General features: G+C 43.2%; 1 protein-coding gene across 2 annotated transcripts in view; it reads left to right on the forward strand.

Moving 5' to 3' along the window:
• Positions 1–551: 551 nt before the first annotated feature.
• Positions 552–14,346, forward strand: part of ADAMTS12 (ADAM metallopeptidase with thrombospondin type 1 motif 12) — a 146,928-nt gene continuing 133,133 nt past the window's right edge. For both annotated transcript variants that reach the window (XM_085042200.1, XM_085042201.1), the window contains exons 1-2: positions 552–947; positions 5,365–5,726. In XM_085042200.1, coding sequence (XP_084898326.1) covers positions 818–947; positions 5,365–5,726 — 492 coding nt within the window. In that variant the 5' untranslated portion in view covers positions 552–817. The remainder of the gene's footprint in view (positions 948–5,364; positions 5,727–14,346) is intronic.

Here is a 14,346-nt window from a genome sequence, read left to right on the forward strand (position 1 = left end):
TTGGGTTGGCTATCAGGGAGAATCACTTCACAGGGAGGGATGATTAGACTTTGGCATGGACTGCCCATGGAGGTGGTGAAGTCAGCCTCCCTGGAGGTGTTTACGAAAGCTGTGGATGTGGCTCTTAGTACCATGGTCTAGTGGATATTTTGATGTTCAGTCATAGGCTGGATTTGATGATTGCAGAGCTCTTTCCCAACCTGACTGCAATTCTGTGAGGCAGGCTGGAAACTGGTCTATGGCTGGTGGGTCCCGAGGGGCTATGGGTGCCTCAGGCCGGGCAAAACCCGCGCCACCCCTTCCCGCCGCATCAGAAAGTGCTGGAAAACGCATCAACCCCGCGTGCCTCGACCACTTCTCTGCAGGGGCTGGGGAAGCTCTGCCAGGGCGTGTGCGGAGCTGCGAGGAGCCTTGCCCGGCCCGCCGCGGAGACCACGGGCGTGGCAGCGGGCAGGGGATGCTGCCCTGGGCGGACAGCCCTGCCCGAGGGCCGCCGGGCCGAACGCCCCACTCCGGCCGCGCTGGAGGGCTGAGGAGGGGCGGCAGCCCCTGTTGGAGGCCTCTCCGCCCCTCTCGTCCCTCCCCGCCGGCCCGGCCCGGTTCGTCCCGCCGCGTTAACCCCGGCGGCTCCGAGGCGGGGGCTCGGGGGAGCTGCTCCCTCCCCACAGCCCTCCTTCCTCCGCCGGCAGAAACCAGACACCGGGCCGGCCCCGCGCAGCCCTTCTGCGGAGCGTTGCCTGAGTCCGGCGGCGCCGGGAGCCGCCCGGCCATGCCGCGGCCCCGCTAGGCGCCCCGCTCGCCGCTCCCCGCCCGCACCATGCCATGTGTCCCGCGGAGCCGGGCGGCACGCATGGTCTCCCTCTGGCTCCTGGTCCTCCACGCCCAAGCGCCCAGCCTGGGCAGGGTCCCGCCGGCCGGCAGCTCCCCGTTCCCCGACGGCGGGCAAGGTCAGTGGCGGCGGGCGGGACGGCAGCGCGGCGGGGAGCGCGTCCCGGCCGGAGCGGCCTCGGCTCCGCGGCGCTGCTGGGGCGGGAGGGGCGGCGAGCCGGCCGTGTCGGCCCCCGGTGCTGCCCGGGCGCGGAGCAGCTCTGCCAGAGCTGCAGGGGCGCGGCGCCCCGCTCCGCTCCGCGCATGGAGCTCCGCGCCCAGGGCACAGCGCTCTGGCTGCGCCTTCCTGCGGCTCCTGGGCAGCCACCTTGTTTGGCTATGTTGATGAAGGTATTCCTAAACCCTACTTTTTGCTGATCTTCCTCGTTTGGAGGCAGCTCTCTGAAGGCAAGAATCGTTTTGTGCTACTAAACTGAAGAAGTTTACTGTCCCGATTATTTATTTATTTTTGAACAAGTGATCGCTTCTGTACCGAAGCAGCGGCCACTGTAGAAGGATTGGTGTTACCAGGGTTTAACACCCGCTGTGAGTTTCTCACATTCAGTACAAGTCAGACTTCATCCGCGGGAGGGGTCTCTTTGAGACTGCCCTCAAAGTTGGGTTTTCTCCCCCTTTTGCCGCGGGGAGTGTAACTCAGGAATTTTATATTTTATTTCAGTTTTTGCCTGTTTAAGGAAAATCTGAGAAGTAGCTCCCAAGGGAGAAAAATTATGAGTAGTTGGAAGACTTTGCCTGGTGGTAGAAGACCCAAAAGTGCATGAGAAAATTCTACTTCCTGATGCAATCAACAGCTGTGGTGCTGTCAGGAGAGCTTGAACATAGAGAAGAAAAGTCTTCTGTAGCCCTCAGGGATCATGGGAAGGAAAAGTATTTAAAGAAGGTGCCTGAAAAGTGAACCTTTCCTTTATCCTGAAGTAGGTTCCTGTTGGATTCATTGAAAGTGGATGCTAGCAATAATTACATCCCTGTGACCCTACGTGGGACAGAATAGGGATGGCTGTGGTAGCATGTAGCAGCTGTTTAATTATCAGGCATTTGGAAACGAATGTACAATTAATTTCACTTTCTAGGCATGGAAAACATGGTCTTTTCCAAGAGTTTTCAAATAGCATTGAGAAAAGGGGCAGTTCAAAATGTGGCCAATATTTTGCAAAGGGACATTTCCTGCAGTGCAAAGTGTGGACTAAAATTTTTATCTGGTATAGCTGAAGTGTTCTGCTCCCTCCACATCCGTGAGTGTGGTATATGGAATAGTTAAGGATGCGCTTGCTGAGTGTTGAAGGCCTGCTCCCTGCCATGGGCCTTTGGAGCTTGGTGTGTTTCTTGGGTATGATTCTTCTTCACAAGATGAGCCACACTACTTCCTGTCCCAGGGAATGTTTTGAAAAGAAGCCAGAGGGTCTGAGGGGCAGATGTACATGAACTACAAAGATGGAGATGAAACAATGACAAATGATGATGTGTCACGTTTTAAAGGAATTTGGTCAGGAAACATGTTATGTATCGAAAGTAAATTGTGGTTTTCCTGTCATGTGTGACAGATCATGTATGTTTTTCTCTTTATCCTAGTTTATTCACTTTGTGTACAGCCATTCTTAATAAGGCAATTCTCTGCCATGTGTGGCTGTGGCGAATTTGAATCCACAGAGGAGCAGAACAGACAGGAGCGATTTTGAATATTATCAGATGTTTTCAATGATGCAGAATTAGGAAGGTCTGCAAGGAAGATTTCTCTGACAACCTAAACAATGCTTGGGCTCCTCAAACAAGTATGCAGGGCCTGAATGTTGCCTGTCCCGTGTGCCCAGAGGGTCTGAGCAGACACTGATTGCAGAGCAAAGTCCTGACTCAAGTGTGTGCTGCTCATTGTGGTGCTTTGGTATTGTTTGCAGCACCAATGAACCCCACCATGCCCAGGCTGTAGTCCTGGAAAGACAAAACATTCGCTGGAGCTACAAAGCCACTTTCTTGGCCTGTAGATCCTGAGCAGTGCCCACTTGACAGGCAGAACTTGCCTGGAGTGCACGGTGCTGGGTGGCCAAAGGGGATGCTGTGACATGCCAGCACCATGGCTTGTTAGTGGCGTTTATTCCCTCCATTTATGTTTGCTGCTGTGAAGTTTTGTGGAAATTTCTTGCGTTTTAATAAGAGTTCATGTTACTATAGGAAAATAGAGGCATTCAGCATTGAAGGATGCAGCTCATAATTTTGAGCAGTCTGAGTTGCACGTATTTAGTTATTCTTTCCTAGAGGGGCAGAAAGGGATCAGCAAAACTGTACCTCCTGTCTTTGTTTTACACTTTTCTCCAGGTAGAAAGGTTGAGCACTATCTTAGGCTCAGCGTGGAGCTCAGTAAATTTTTCTCTTATAGGAAGGATTGCCTTTGCTAACTTTTACCCAGCAATCTAGACAAAACTGAACTGATAGTGATTTCTTGCAGAAATATCATTAGTCTCATCCTGTTAGACTGTTGTATTGTAATCTTATTCTCTCTGGTCTTCTGAAAGCTTTTTAATAATTCATTTCTGCAGTTATATTACAGCAAATTATTATTGCCACATAATTCCCCTCTCCAGTGACTAAAGAAGTATTTAACAAGCAGGTGGAAGAAATTTGACTTCTCTGCTTTGATAATCCAGTGCTTCAGCATTATTTTCCATCTTACTGATGATGGTCTAATTTTCCTTAACCTCTATACACTAATTACTGTAGTGATGGAGTACAAAACTTCCTTGAATAGTTTTAAATCCAAACCCAGAAGTCTTTGGTTTTGCATGGAGTTTAGCACTTAAGCCTCAACAAATTAAGTTAAAGACATCAGGCAGATCGCATAGTGACAGCAAATTAGTAAGTTTTCCTTCAGGCATTTAATTTGATTATTTAATGAGTTGTGCTGAAAACCGTAGAAATAGGGGCCTGGTCTTGCAGCATTCTGTGTTAGCCTGTCTTTGCTATCACAGTATGGGATGTGGGACTTCCCAGAAGTCTTAAAATTTAACATCTGCAAATAGGCTGTATTTTTGCGTGTCCCTTATCTCTTCTACCTGCTTCTTTTTTTTTTTTTTTTTTTTTTTTTTTTTTTCCCCACTGCTGTGGCTCATCCTGCAAAGGCTCCAAGTCACTGTAGGTTGGTGGGAATGCTTGTGTACAAAGAAATCTGTTGTGTGAGAGAATTAGCTTGCTTCTGAAGTAAAGATGCCGCTGAGACAAGGCCACGTTTCTGATGTAGTTGTATATGTGCTGGGAAGTGGGGGGTTTGTGTGTTTTGTTTTGCTTTCTTTTCAATTGGAAGTGTTTCAGTGCACGTGTCTCAGGGGTCCATGGCCCGAGGAAATGCAAGCTGCCACGTCTTAAACTGCAGCTAATGAGGACAAATGAGATTTGTTGCTTCCTGAAGGAGATGAATCCAGACAGCTGTGTGCTTAGACAGGGTTTCTCCTCTGTGGCTTTGAAGGTGCAGGCCGTGGAGGGAGAAGTGCCTCTAAAAGGTTGGCCTAACCAGACCAAGTCTGGAAGTAGTTGTAACAGGCTAATTGCTTTGTTAAGCAGCTTAATTAATGAATGAGGTGTAGTCACTTCACGTATATGTGGCTGGGACTTTGGGAATGAGGAGCAACTGTGGATAAAGAAGAACTGGATTAATGTGTGTCATCATAACGTTTTAATTAAATGTATTCAGACTGTCATTTCTTGGGTAGAATTCAAGTATGCCAGCAGAAGATCTGGCCCTTAGGGTGCGAGTTCTTGTGGCTTGTGTTTTACATGGATTTGTGTTATTTGCATGGGGCTTTAGCGTTTCACAGTAATTTAAAAAAATTAAATAGGTTACAGGGGGTGTTTCTTCTCTATTGTAGCGGGGGACAATGTCAGTAATGCTCTCTTCCCCTGCTAGATCCTGAGGAGTGGTAAGATTTCCAGAGTTACCCTGCTTGGAACTCCCTATGCAAAAGAGCACGATTGCTTCATCCTCCTCAAACGCTTTGAAATTCTGAATCCTCAGCTGCAGCTGCTGCTAAAGCTGATGTGCTGTTACCACAAACAATCACGCCAATTGGTGTTCTCTTCACCTGCATATGTATTTGTCAGGCTCTGTGTCCAGCTTCAGGTGGTCAGATTTTTGGATGTGTGAAGATGATCTCCCTGATCAGAGTATCATGTGCTGGAGACCTCAGACGTGGAGGGTTTCCAGCCCTTGTGGGATTGGGCAGGGGCGTGTGTGAGACAGTCTTTTATATGAATGGTGACAAAATATTTGAAAAGAACGTTTAGCTTCCAAACTGTAACAATGCAAGAATAGAAAACCCAAATGAGGAATGTATTCCATGGTAGTCTGTGCACCACCTGCTATTATGTCAGTAGGATGTTGTGGTGAATTGCACTCACTTTTGAATTTCCCTTTGAATGGTGTGAGATCTGAACAGGCTAGCGCTCACCCTAGTTTTGCTTCCTTTTTTTTTTTTTCCCACTTTCTCTCAGAGCAATTTGTGAAGACACTGCCAGAATACCATGTGGTTCATCCAGCAAGAGTAGATGCAAGTGGGCACTTTCTTTCTTTCAATCTACACCATCACATCTCAAGCCCAAGGAAGAAGAGAGATCTCAGAAAAAGCGAAAATGTGCTATATTACAAAATTCATCATGAGGAGAAGGATTTGTTTTTTAACCTGACTGCCCACATGGGATTTCTTTCCCACAACTACGTAGTAGAAAGGAGACATGGCAACCATAGCAGTGCAAAGATTTCAACTCATTCAGGAGTTCCTTGCCACTTCCTTGGCACAGCGTGGCAGCCGGGCTCGGGCAGTGGGACAGCAGCCATCAGCACTTGCAGTGGCCTGGTAAGTGGAGTGAGCTTTACTGGGGTAAGTATGTCTGCTAAGGAATTGGATGAGCTAGTCTGATACCTTACAAACTCAGAAAGAAGGTTTAATTCTATGGATGTCATTTGGATTTTAGGAAGAATTAGAAAATCAAAAGGTGATGCTGAGGCCCCTTAGCATTTACTTTTAATTAGATTTCTTTTTTTTTTTTTTGGTGATCTGGTCTGAAGGTTTCTAGCAATCATACAGCTCGAAGCCATCCAAATACCAAGGCATTGCTTTGATTCCATTAGTAGTTGGATTGCCTTTCCAATGCATCTAGATGTGAGCTTCTGTTCTGTATTCCTCTAAAAGAAATGTAGCTCAAGTGCACTGAAACAGCTCTGTGAATCAAACCCATGGATGGCAGGTTGGTTAAACTCAATGATTTCCTTATGAACTGCTAGGCAGCTTCAGATAAAAATGATATGTTAGATGTAACCTTAGCCTTGAATTCAAACCTTAACCACTGGTAGGCAGCTCTCATGTCAAAGAGCACTTCTAAGGCTGGAGCTTGAAGTTGAACATTCCTCAATATTCTGTGGTTCACACTGAGACAAGAGGATGGAAACCTTATTTTTTTTCCATGCTTGCTTTTTTTTTTTTTAATCACAGCTCTAGCTTAGGTTTCTGTTTGTACTAGAGCATGAGGCTGAGTGTGTCTTGTCAGGGAGGGGAAGAAGAAACAAACTGCCTGGGTGCGAAGGGTTTGAGGGAAGATGTGTCAAATGGCAAAGAAATGTCAAATAGATCTGCGAGAGGCAAAATGCAAAGGGTTTGTGAAGTGTGCAGGCAGAGATGATGATGAAATGTGTGCAGCATGTGTGTGCTCTCATGCCTTGATCCTGGAGTGGCGACTGACGGTGTTTGAAAGTGCCTGAAGCAGGGTGCTGAAGCCTTTTGGCCAAGACGTCTCAAGTCTGAGCAGACTGGAGACTGACAGTTCATTTTTGAGCCTGAACACCAGGATGAGTTTGTGTAAAATGTAATCTTTCCCTGCCACCCTGTCAGTATCAAAGTGTGTTCCTTGCTGTTTTGCTGTATGAAGCTTTCAGAAACTGTGGGAAGTCAGTCTTCTGGCAGTGCACGGGAGACAATATGAGGACAGCTCTGGTATATATGAAACGGGAAATGTTGGACTCTTACAAAAACGCTGGTAACACTTTTGGCATGTTTCCTGGAGAAATAAACTATTGCTTGAGGGCAGAAGTCCTCAGTCCCACAGGCATGAAGATCAGGGATTTTCTAAGTAACATTTCCAGTGGAGACCAACTTACGAAAATTTCCCCGCAACGTGTTTTGGTCATACAGGGTCAGTAAGTAAAAGGAGATATGATGATACAAGTAGTTCCTTTGGTTGGTTTGTCTTGTGCTTTACCAAAATGTCTTTGTTATTTTTCATTAGGATGAGAACTTGAAAATAAGGTGCTAGATCTTCATTGTGCCTCTGGAAGTGTTTAGTATGCAACAAGGATTAAAAAAAACAAACCTCAATTTGCATTTTAAATTCAGCATGGTAATATCCTTCAAAGTTATCCTTTCATTTATGTTACAATCTTTTTGACTTTTATTTTTGCTCTAAGGTTTTGACAAAACACTTGTATCAGAAAAATACAATTGTGATTTTGTGTTCCTGTCCTGCCCCAAAATGAAACTTTGAAAATATATAATCATAGATTAATTCAGGTTGAATTAATGAGTTTTGCCTCTGGGTAAAAGCATCATGGTTTCGATGTGATGATTTGTGAAGTCCAGAAGTTGCTGCTCTGAAGAGGCTGCAGTAGGAGTTAGGTCTGTATCTTGATTCCTCTGTGTGCCACAAGCTAGGGAAAGGTGGTCTAGCTTGCTTTTCTCATGTAAGTTTTCCTGAAAGATCCAGTGTCATATGAAAACATCTACTGATAAATAATTTTGCCAGCCATGAAAAATGCAATCTGGGTTTTGTAACAAAAACCTAGTATTTCTGAAACTTTTTTTTGTGGAGGTCTCCACCTTTCTGAGCTCTTGTGTTGATTTATTTTCATCCTGGTGATCCCCAATTTTTTTGCCCTTCAGCATCAAGTCTATTTCTGTCTTTTTTTTCTTTCTTTCTGGGATGAGTTGTGTTTTTCTTTTGAAGAGTTTTTTTTCTGTTTATTCTTGTGAAGGAGGGGAGGAGGATGAATGAGAACTGAGAGTAAATAAACACCATGGAATTAGAGAAACTTACTTTAGCTACTAAACCTATGACATGAAGAGAAACTGATATCTTGTTTACTATAGTAAAACTGTGCTGATGTGCTTAAGCCTCATAACCTAAGAGCTGGTGAAAACCGATGCCTTAGTTTTCAAATACTTGGAACAGCAATGTTAAAGATGCTCCTTCCCTGATGCCATTTTATTTTGACATTTCAGGTACGTTATAAAATGAAAACCTACTGTAGCTTTTTTGTTGAGGCATTTCTTAATAAGTTCAGTGAATTACCAATTTACCATGGTAATGAGCGACAGGAAACTCTGTTATCCCTAAACTAATTTTTTACTTTCTTAGTCATAGGAGCTGATGAAAAATATAATCCTGTAAAATACTGATTTGATTAAATAAGTATGTTTTATGGAATACCCCTTTTGTTGTCACTTTTAGTGTGGAATGATTGCATTATTATTTTGTAATTTTGTCCAAGTAAATTGCTTAAGAATATGTCATCTGTTTCATCTGTGTATTACAAATGGTGGCATGAATTGGAGCAAAATAGAATCCTAAAGATGCCTGTGGGAGGGAAATCCTAGCTTCAGTCATCTTTCTGGAGACTGACTTCTTCTCATTTGAAGTCTGTTTAGTTTGTATTTGACAGTTTCATAATTTCCAGGACAACAGTGGTGTCTAAGAACCAAACAAAGGTGTGTGGTGTAGGTTTGAGTTTGTCATAAAAATCACACGCTGCACTGAAAACATAGAAAATCTAGAAATGGATTTTCATCTCCCTTGCATTTTCACTTTGAAATGTACTCCTACTTTCCTTGGCATTACACAGGCATTGCTGATGTATTTTTTATGTTCCCAAAATGGCCTGCAAGGGAAATAACTGACTGATAGGTGTTGAGATATAAGAATGGGTGGCACAGTGACAATTGTGTGGCATTGTTCTTTTTTAAAAAAATGTAACTCTGTCTCTATTTCCAGTAGTATAAATGGAAAAAAAAATTATCGTAAAGGGTCTTGGTCAGAGTTGGACAAGAGGGTACAGAGGATAAATTAGCAGAGATAAGGAGGAAATAAATTGCAATTTCCGAATCTATTTTTTTCTTACACCTTGTGAAATCTTAGTTTCCTTTTCATGTTAAAGAGATTATGACCGTAACAGGTTGAAGAACATGATGCTGTAAACTGTCTCTTCCTCTCTAGGTCAGTTGTTTAGTAAAGTCTTTTGCACTTCTGAGCTTCTCTGAGTAATGAATGAGACTGTTTTAACATGGGAAGAGTGGGACAGACCTTGCTGTTTATTTTGGGTCACACTTGGAGGAGGGAGCCCCGGCAAGGCAGTCACTTCTAGAACACAAGAAACATAGAACTGTGCTACTTGGAAGGAGAGCAGACATTAAATCACTTAGATACAGGAAAATTTCCAAGATGAAGTAAAGGGAGAAAATAGATTCATTTTTGTATCTTTGAGTGAAAATGATGTTTTGGATTGCCTGTCTTGGCAGGCTATGTAGGACACTCTTCTAATAATGCTTTGAGTTTTCCCAGTGCCTTTCCTCAGAAGGCTACAGTGAACTTTTCCAATACTAATGCTTAATTGTCAGTTGTGTGCTAGTCCTGAGAATCCCTTGTTGGAGCAGTAGTGGCAGCTTGTCCTCTCAGTAGGGCTGGGAGGGAGCGCAGCTCAGTGAAGTTGAAAGAATACTCTAGGTTTATACACACTGAGTCCTACAGAGCTGGGAAGAGAGTTTTCCCTGTGATCATCTCTCCTCTTCATTAGGAACAAGGCCCTCTTTTATCCGTCAGTAACGCAGACATTGTTTATAGTATTTTTAGATGACAGAGCATTATTAAGGCTTTGTTTCCCTGACACTTGTTTACGGTGTGGAGCTGTCAATCAACAGTTGCTTTGGGTGATGCATTTATCTTCAAAGGCAATGCAAGCATTAGCATGGAAAACGCAGGAAAGTGAAAGGACATTTGTATGGAAATTGAGCACAATCTGTGTACCTGGTAAGCTCCTGGCCAGACAGAGCCTGTGGGCGGACCCTACTTTGGCTGTCTCCAGCTGGTTGCCTCTGTCCTGGTGGGCATCAGCGTTTTTGAGATGTGCTGGGTGCCTTTGAAGAGATTTTTGAAAGGTTACCCCCCACCTCTGTTCTTCCCTTTTTGCTGAGCTGCAGTCAGGGCAGCTCTTTGTGGACCTTTAATTGGTGGCTGGATGGCTGTTCATGTGGCAGCTGGTAGGAGATGCTCTGAGTGGGACCTCTCTGGGCACTTCTGTGTCTGTCCTGACGTGTGTGACGAGCTTGTCACCAGAGTGGAATGGTGACTGAATCCTGCTGGAATGTCACCATTCTCTTCATTCCTGATATCACCATTATATGAAGCCCAAGAATGAGCTCTGTTATTCATGCAGTTCCACCTGTATTCTTAATCTGGTCTCTTCAGTGCAGCATAAAATCTACCAGCAGCATTTTATATTTTGCAGACTTGTGCCAGTCTGGGGGAACTCAGCATGATTTCTCTTCTCCTGCTACATGCCAATAAGCTTTTCTTAGTTAGTGTGAGATGCTTTTTTCATGTTTACCCTCATGTTTTTGTCTTATGATCTCTCCTAAGTTGAACACTGTTCTGTGCAGGTATCATGAAAGTATTTCAGTGATACTGGCCCTATGACAGTGGTCTAATACTGCTGTTTAGACTCTCTTGTCCCATAGGTATGGAAAACATGTCGTCAGCATTTGGGACTTCTTGGTATTTTTCTTAGATGAGGTTTAAGAATAAATTTTTTTATAATAAAAGTTTTTAATATAGTTTTTAATATAAGTTCTATAATATTTGTTCTGAAGTAATGGAAGAAGAAAATGTCTTGCTAAGCTTATAATACATATATATATTTGCTGCTGTATTTCCCAGCATGTGAGCTGGTTTGATTACAGACCATTTCTTTGTTAACCTATTGTTAGAGGTTGTTACCAGAGTTTAGCAAAGCTAAAGTACTATACAATCCACTCCTTTAGCCCAGAAAAATAACTGTATTCCCTTATGGTATACCTGCAGCTAGCATAATTATTTTTCTCTTCAAATGGAAGTGTCTTTTGGTTATTAAAAGCTGCAAAATATGTGGCAGTAAGAAAGTTAAGGAAAGGGGACGTGTAACCTTTCCCTCACTTTTGACCACCTGAACCTGCATTCAGCACTGCTCCTGACCTGTGACTGGACACCCCCAGAACACATTTGGGAACTTGTGCTGTTAAGGGGTTATTTTAGGAGTTGAATTGGAATGTATTCCTGTAGTGCTTCCCCAAATACATGAATTCCATTCTGTGAACAAGGCTTCCAGGGGACAACCAGAAGTTCTTCAGGGGTCTCTTCCTTTTTGCTCATCTCTCCTTTATTCCTCTAGACAGTCTCTTGCTTCCTTCTTTGTTACTCCCCTGGGGAATGGTAATGAGTGGGTCCCACTTGTGTTTGGAACTATGTCAGATGGCCCTGTTTGTCAGTTGTGTCTTCTTAGTTAGGTGTCAGTGACATTTCCACTGTGGCCTTTTTTTGTTTTTCTGGCTGGGGACAATCTGATAGAACCAAAATGTAGGAATAAGAAGTTTGGAGAATGGCAGGAATGAAGTCAAACTGCCAGCCTTTTTTCTCAGGGATGGGCATTGTTCCTTGTCTGGAGACCACGGAGCTTCCACAGTCTGAGACTTGCAATTTGTCTTGTTCTGGCAATTGTAAAGAAAGAAAGACCTGTCAGGTAACCTGGCAGTGTAGCTGCTGTACATCTCTTCTCACATGCAGTATGGAAAATACTACAAGTAGAAAAATGTACACTGAAAGTAAATGCAGTTTTTTCTGTGCATCTGTTCTTTGTCATGCTTGGTTTGACTTATTTCTCCATAATAGTAATAAATATCTGGATAGTCTCCTTGACTGACTGATGTTATGGTTGCGTTCTGTGGTTGTGTTGCATAGTCTTGTTTTTATTTTTGAAGGTGATCCAAAGACAGGGTGTGTGCTGGTGTGGGGGGCTTTTTTACCTCCATCTACCGACAGATTCATCATTCAAACTTTCATTAGTATTTGCTGCAGTATTTTACATCCACCCCTTTTCTTTGTGTTTGAACTTCAACTCTCCATCTGCCAGCTCCCTTCCCCCATTCTTTTGTTCACAAAAATACTCTAATTGACAGGTCAAACGCATCTCATCAGTGATCTCAATACAAGAGAATCTGGCTGTGTCTGTGGCTCCTGCTTTTGGCCTTGTCACCTTTAACCAGTACGAAGTTGTTAGACCAGAAGCTGGGTATGACTGGAGCTTTTACAACATAGTGGTTACATTTCACTGGAAGAGTCATTGATGGGACAGGTAAAATAAGAATTAGTACCCAAATTTAGAATGCTCCCTTAAGATAATGATTTTCTTTAGAATATGAAAGTTAATCTTTTTATGTATGTAGTTTCAAGGAATCTTAATCTTTTGCCTAAATATTTATCTACATATTTGCCAATTATTTAGGAATAATGTTAGTGTACAGAGCTCTCAGTCATATTTCCAGTTTCCATGAGTCTTTGTAATCAATCTACTATGTCATAATTTCATTATTTCGGCTTTTTTTATAAAAGGTTTATGTTTACTAGGGGAAAACTGTGAGGTTGTGTCTTCAGGTTCAGGATGCAAAAGTAAAAACTATGCATGACTTCTATTTTGTTTTGATTCTTAACAATGTAAAGTTTGTAAAATGGTCTGCTCTTTATTCCTTCTAGTATCTTCTAGTATCTTTGGAAGTTTTTGGCTCTTTCTCTGAAAGAGAAGTGGAGCTATCAAAGCCATTAAGTTCTTAAGAATTTTGCAGGTAAAGGTGGGAACTTTTGATCAGTGAAATGATGGATGTGCACATTCAGGTTGACCAGCGGCTCAGCACATCTGTAAGATTTTACTGAACAAGGTGCAGTGCTACCTGTGTCTCTGCTGATGGTGAGGAGTGCTGGGAGTTCAGGAGGGATTGGAGGAAATTGCTTTAACTGGAGAAATGGAGTTACATATGAGAAGCAAACCTGTGGGGAAGCAAGACTTTGATAGTTCTGCTGTTCACAATTTTTTTTTCTTTAATCCATTTTCATGGTGCTGAAAGGAATGGTCCAGCTTGGAAATAAATATAATTGTTTGCACTGGTTGCCATATTAATAACATGCTGTACCTGCTGCCCATCACAGCACATGCTTTGTTCGTAATTATTCATAATGAGCAGAAGAGGGGGGAAGGACTGAAGCTTTTCTACATACCCAGCCAGTGGTGCATATAATGTGACATTAATAGGGACAAATCTTGCCAATTGCGTGCCTTATTTTCTGGCTCTTCAAAGAAGAGAAAATTACCAAGAAAGGCCTGTCTTGCTTTGGTTCTGAGCAGACAGAAGGTAGCAGGATGCTCGTTGGTGAGCAGCAGCAGGTGATACAAACAACAGACCCAAATACATCTGTCTGCTGCTTGCAGTTAGAGGATAGAGGGGCAGTGGTACTTTCCCAGCAGCTGTGTGAGCCTGGCTTCTGATACCAGCTGAAAACCAGCAGCCTGGAGATCAAGCCCTGACTCCTCTGTTTTCTTTGTCTGTCAGTCTGTGCACAGTGTCAGCATCAGAACTTGGTTATATTTACACAAACATCAGACACACGCATGCAAATCTTTACACAGACATGGAGCTCTGTAACAGCAGAGCTGTTGCACTGCAGCTAAAGCTCTTGGGCTCACATCTGTCTGATCTAGTGAGAAGGCTGCTGTCCCGTGGTATGTATTGGTTGTTACCAAGCTGTAGCCAAAAAAATTGTGGTTTTTTTCCAGGGATCTGGTGCTTAACGATGGACTTGCCCAACCCATTTGTAAATTGCAACAGAGTTTAAGTATTTAGTGATTTAGTCTGGGATACTTAGGTGATTTGTATACACACTACCTCCAAGTGTGCTCTAGAGAAAGACAAGCATTAAAGATGAGTAAGTACTCATGAAAAAGCTGGCAATCGTGCTTAAACAGTGCCTGTGTTTGAACACACTCACTGTGTGTTCCAGTTCTCATGGAAAACTGCAAATCCCTAATAAACTGCTTGTTGATGCATGAAAAGCCCAAGAGTAGATATAAATTTATTCTGGTTGGAACTCATAGTAAAGACTCATGCAGACTCAGCTTTTGTTTTGAAGATTTCTTTCGTCAAATTTCACTCTTCCCTTCCACCCCTGTTTTAAATGTATATGTTTGAAACAAAGGCAATTCTAAATAGTGAGTCCAAACTTGAATATCTGCTAACTTCTATGCAGTGTTACTCTGTTTCCTTATTTAGAACAGTCATGGACCAAATCTGGTCAAAATCATAAAATGGAGACTGTGTGTAAGGTGAGTGCCTATTTTATCCAGCATTCTCT

The sequence above is a fragment of the Lichenostomus cassidix genome, chromosome Z, assembly GCF_008360975.1.
Source record: "Lichenostomus cassidix isolate B80296 chromosome Z, HeHo_3.0, whole genome shotgun sequence".
In the NCBI taxonomy this organism is placed as follows: domain Eukaryota; kingdom Metazoa; phylum Chordata; class Aves; order Passeriformes; family Meliphagidae; genus Lichenostomus; species Lichenostomus cassidix.